This window comes from Notolabrus celidotus, unplaced genomic scaffold, assembly GCF_009762535.1.
Source record: "Notolabrus celidotus isolate fNotCel1 unplaced genomic scaffold, fNotCel1.pri scaffold_399_arrow_ctg1, whole genome shotgun sequence".
NCBI classification, from domain to species: domain Eukaryota; kingdom Metazoa; phylum Chordata; class Actinopteri; order Labriformes; family Labridae; genus Notolabrus; species Notolabrus celidotus.
In genome coordinates this window covers 23,965-29,328 of record NW_023260216.1, presented here as the reverse complement: position 1 = coordinate 29,328, position 5,364 = coordinate 23,965, and the positions used below count along the sequence as shown (strand labels likewise).

Sequence of the window (5,364 nt, the reverse complement as noted above, 5' to 3'; positions counted from 1 at the left end):
ACTGACTGTAGACTGACTGTAGGCTGACTGTAGACTGACTGTAGGCTGACTGTAGACTGACTGTAGCTGACTGTAGGCTGACTGTAGACTGACTGTAGACTGACTGTAGACTGACTGTAGGCTGACTGTAGACTGACTGTAGGCTGACTGTAGACTGACTCATTCTGAATAAATGTGTGACAGTTAAAGCAAAGTCTTTACTTTACTCTTATTATGATGACTTTCATCTAATCCAACCAGCTCTCTCTCTGCTGTGTTCCTTTCTCTCTCCCTCGCTGCTGTGTTCCTTTCTCTCTCCCTCTGCTGTGTTCCTTTCTCTCTCTCTGCTGTGTTCCTTTCTCTCCCTCTGCTGTGTTCCTTTCTCTCCCTCCCTCTGCTGTGTTCCTTTCTCTCCCTCCCTCTGCTGTGTTCCTTTCTCGTTTGTCTCCTTTGTTCCTCATCACTCTGGTTTTTATTGATGATTTGTGCCGCCCTGTCATCCTCTGTTGTTTTAAATAAAGTTTTCTTTACGTCATCCCTCTATTCTTGAATTTCAGACAGATTACAGGTCATATTAAGACGCCTGCTCTTCGTCTGTAGTCGAGATATTTTAACCTCAAACTTAACATTTCAGTGAAGTCTTAAAAACCATTTTTTCATGTTTCCAACATTTTAAAATAAGTCTCAACATTTGACTTCATTCTTGATCAAATGAAAATCTTTCAGACATTTTGACTTTAGTCTCATTTTGACCAACATGACATCAGATCTGGAATTTCTTCTTCTTCTTCTTCTTCTTCTTCTTCTTCTTCTTCTTCTTCTTTCCCCCAAAACTTCAACTTAATAATGGACGACTGTTTTACTGTCAACATTACTTTATTCATATTTAACATTATCTCAGTGATAGAATACTCAACTTCTCTTCACATCAACTGCTTCTTTAACATTTCAACACCATTAAGACATTTATTGAGTTTATTAAGACGATGCACATTAATCAACATTTCAGCAGTTTGCCTCAAACGTTAATCTGCTGGAACTCTGAACATTTAAAGTTTGTCTCAACATTTTCACTCCAGATCTCAGAAACAGGTTTCTTCATGATTTAACTCTCAACTTTATGGATTAGATTTCCTCTTTTAGCTTCATTCTTGTCATTCCAACTTAATCCTGCCGTGTGTTTATCAGAGATTAAGATCAAATGTCAAAACTAAACTTCAAACGCAGCATTTCAACTTGATCTAATGTAATCCTCTTGATTTACTTTTTCTCTTACTTGACAAAAACACTGAAACTCTCACTTCATGCTCAACATTTCATCTTCTTGTGTGTTCTTCAGGACCGGACACTCCTCCATAGATTGTAAACATCCAGAGTTAAACATCTCAGTCTCTGTATCCGTCCTGTGTTTCTTTAAGGAACAAACACTTGATCCTTTAAGTGCTCTCTGTCTAAAACATCTCTCTCTGCCTGGTCTCATAAAGTCCTCCCTGTTTGGATCACCCTCACAGCCTGTGCTGCTGCATGTAAACATCTGACTTCAGTTCCTCCAAACAAACCTCAGACAGAACAACACTCTGATCATCCAAAGAACAGACTTTATTCTCCAACATGTTTAAGGTCCAACTGGTAGATTTCTTTTACATTCACTGATCAACACTGTGAACACTTTACACTTCAGCCACAACACATGTGAGAAACACTCCACAGACTGATGATGGAAGCAGCAGCAGCAGCAGGAGGAGTCCTCCTCCATGCAGCAGGAAGAGTCCTCCTCCATGCAGCAGGAGGAGTCCTCCTCCATGCAGCAGGAGGAGTCCTCTTCCATGCAGCAGGAGGAGCCCTCCTCCATGCAGCAGGAGGAGTCCTCCTCCATGCAGCAGGAGGAGTCCTCCTCCATGCAGCAGGAAGAGTCCTCCTCCATGCAGCAGGAAGAGTCCTCCTCCATGCAGCAGGAGGAGTCCTCTTCCATGCAGCAGGAAGAGTCCTCCTCCATGCAGCAGGAGGAGTCCTGCTCCATGCAGCAGGAAGAGTCCTCCTCCATGCAGCAGGAGGAGTCCTGCTCCATGCAGCAGGAGGAGTCCTCCTCCATGCAGCAGGAGGAGTCCTGCACAGAGACCAGAATCTGCACAACATGACACCGAACCTGTAATCCATGTACAATAAATCTCAGAGAGAAGAAGACTTCCCGGACCAGAACACGGCCCCAGCATTAGAGAGGAGAGGGTGTCAGTCTGAGAGAGACGCAGCTGCTGGTTTTACGCACAGCAGCTCTTTACGCGCACTTTACGCGCGCTCGTCATGTCCCTGTTTCTCTGGTTCACTTCTTCAAACTGTGATAAATTAAAGTCAGAACACATCCGGGTTCAGTTGTGATGATAAGTCCTGGATTTGGTACTCTGCTCTCCAGCAGCACGCACTGCATTAAACACACATGATGGCAGCTCCACGGTCTGTGATGAGTGATATCAGTGATCATTCTCATGCTGCTGTGGACTCTGAAAACAGACTTTGAGTTCATCTCTGCAGAGTCTCCCTGGTGTCTCCCTGGTCCGTTCATCTCTGCAGGGTCTCCCTGGTCTCTCCCTGGTCCGTTAATCTCTGCAGGGTCTCCCTGGTCTCTCCCGGGTCCGTTAACACCGACAGTCTGTAGTTTTCTGTCTCCACGTGGTTCAGCGGGATCCCGACCTGCGTGTCGTCCGGCTCGGCTCTCACGGTCCCGGAGAAGGGTCTGAGGGGGCAGCTGTTGGTCCCTGTGGGGGAGGAGATCCTCCAGAACAGGTCCTTCATCCTCTTGCGGAACTCTCTGCGCATGAGGCAGTACAGGACCGGGTTCAGGCAGCTGTTGGTGTGCGCGAGGCAGACCGTGACCGGGTGGACGTAGGTGTGGACCATGTAGTACGCCTTGTCCCAGTTCACCACGTTGAACTTGACCAGGACCCCCCAGAAGGTGATGGCGTGGTTCGGCATCCAGCAGATGAAGAAGGACAGGACCACGATGGTGACCGAGCGCGTGACCCTGGACCTCCGCTTCACCTGGTTGTTGTTCATGCTGCGCATGCGCACGAAGCGAAGCAGCAGCAGGTAGCACACGGTGACGGTGAGCATGGGGACCACGAAGGCCACCAGGATCTTCTGGAGGTGGTACAGCGCGAGCCAGGACTGTCCCTCCGGAAAGCCCAGCAGGCAGAGTCTCTCCCCGGCCACGCTCCTCACGGTGGAGAACACGGCCGTGGGGAGGGACGCGGCCGTGGCGGAGACCCAGAGCCCCACGATCACCCAGCGCACCGGACAGACCCGCCTCCGGGTCCGGTCCTTCAGCGCAGAGGCCACAGACCAGTACCGGGTCACGCTCATGGCCGTGAGGAAGAACACGCTGGCGTACATGTTCATCACGGTCACCGACAAGACCACCTTACACATGGTGTCCCCGAAGGGCCAGCTGAAGTCCAGAGCCGTGTCCACGGCCCAGAACGGCAGGGTCAGCACGAACTGGAAGTCCGTGACGGCCAGGTTCAGGACAAACAGGTTGATACTGGACCGCTTCTTCCGTCCTCGGCGGACCCTCATCAGGAAGAAGACCAGCAGGTTCCCGACCAGACCGGCGGCGCAGACCACCGAGTACACGATGGAGATCAGGATCCGCAGAGTCGGGGAGCCGTCCGCAGGGAAGTCGATGTCATCCAGGCTGCTGAACCGGTCCTGCCCCGCCGTGGACCGGTTCAGATAGGACGTGGACCGGTCCTGCCCCGCCGTGGACCGGTTCAGATAGGACGTGGACCGGTCCTGCCCCGCCGTGGACCGGTTCAGATAGGACGAGGTGTTGTGGTTCCATAGTTCCGCCATCCTGTCCGGTATTAGACCCGAGCCGAGTCCCGCAGCGCGCATCACCTGGTGCGCTCCCGGTGCGCAGAGTCCTCGCTGCTCATGTTGGAGCTCTGAAGGAACCGGATCGGCTCAGACCGGTCTCTGCTTCACTGATGAGCCCCGTGCGCGCGCAGCTCACTTTATGTACTGCTGGTGCCCGACAGGCGCGCGGCCGAGAGAGGGTGTCACCTCGAGACGGAACAGCAGCAGAGATCACAGCAGCAGGGCCGGGACCAGAGAGACCAGGACCAGGGGCAGCTGAGAGCCCCCTGAACCTGCACCTGCTGCTCTGGGTCTCACCTTCATGTCTTTAAACTATAAGAAACGGACTCTGCTGTCCACATCAGTCCACATCAGTCCACATCAGTCCACATCAGTCACAGGTTTCACTCCGAGCTGCTTTAATGAAGTTTGAGGAAATAAAAAGAGTTTAAAGTGAAAAAACTGAAATCAAAGAATCTGTTTCTCTCTCTCTGCGTCTCTCATGAAAACTCATCAAGGTTTCCAGAGTCAGGGTTCGGATCCTCCTGAGTCCATCTCTTCAAACATCTGATCCATCTGAAACTTTGAAATGAAAGAAAGAATGAAAGAAAGAATGAAAGAAAGAATGAAAGAAAGAATGAAAGAAAGAATGAAAGAAAGAAAGAATGAAAGAAAGAAAGAATGAAAGAATGAATGAAAGAAAGAAAGAAAGAAAGAAAGAAAGAAAGAAAGAAAGAAAGAATGAATGAATGAAAGAAAGAAAGAAAGAATGAAAGAAAGAAAGAATGAAAGAATGAATGAAAGAAAGAAAGAAAGAATGAATGAAAGAAAGAAAGAAAGAAAGAATGAAAGAAAGAATGAATGAAAGAAAGAAAGAAAGAAAGAAAGAAAGAAAGAAAGAAAGAAAGAATGAATGAAAGAATGAAAGAAGAAAGAAAGAAAGAAAGAAAGAAAGAAAGAAAGGAATGAAAGAAAAATGAAAGAATGAATGAAAGAAAGAAAGAAAGAATGAAAGAAAGAAAGAAAGAAAGAAAGAAAGAGAGAAAGAAAGAAAGAAAGAAAGAAGAAAGAAAGAAAGAAGGGACAGTTGAGTGTCGCTCTCTGAGTCCTGATGGAGCAACAAAACATCAAACTGTGATCACAGAGTATAAATGTATAAACACAGTTTAAATAATAATATGTATTTATACAATATCTATCTCTCTCTCTCTCTCTATATATATATATATATAGAGAGAGATTAATTTATTGTGGATCTGTGAGGCTGAGAGAGGAAGAGAAGATTGAGGTCTAAATAAAGCTCTGATATCAGGACGTATGAAGCTGCTGATGAACCTGAGCAGAGTGTTATTAACTCAGGAAGGGAAGTGAATTAGTTACCTGCTGCAGGTTCACTCTGTTAATGATCCACCGTCCAGCAGCCAGATGGCCCACAGCTAACTTTTCCCATCATGCCTCTGCCTGATGCAGATCTACCTGAGGGGTTCAGAGCGCAGGAACGTGTGGACGGCCTCTAACCACACACAGATTACGACA

At 47.8% G+C, this 5,364-nt stretch overlaps 1 protein-coding gene across 1 annotated transcript; it reads right to left on the bottom strand.

The window, feature by feature from the left end:
- Positions 1–1,557: 1,557 nt before the first annotated feature.
- LOC117809753 (relaxin-3 receptor 1-like) lies at positions 1,558–4,146 on the bottom strand. Its single transcript, XM_034679228.1, has one exon. It carries the CDS (start codon positions 3,865–3,867, stop codon positions 2,536–2,538), a length of 1,332 nt encoding a protein of 443 aa, XP_034535119.1. The 5' UTR covers positions 3,868–4,146; the 3' UTR covers positions 1,558–2,535.
- Between the last annotated feature and the right edge of the window lie 1,218 nt (positions 4,147–5,364).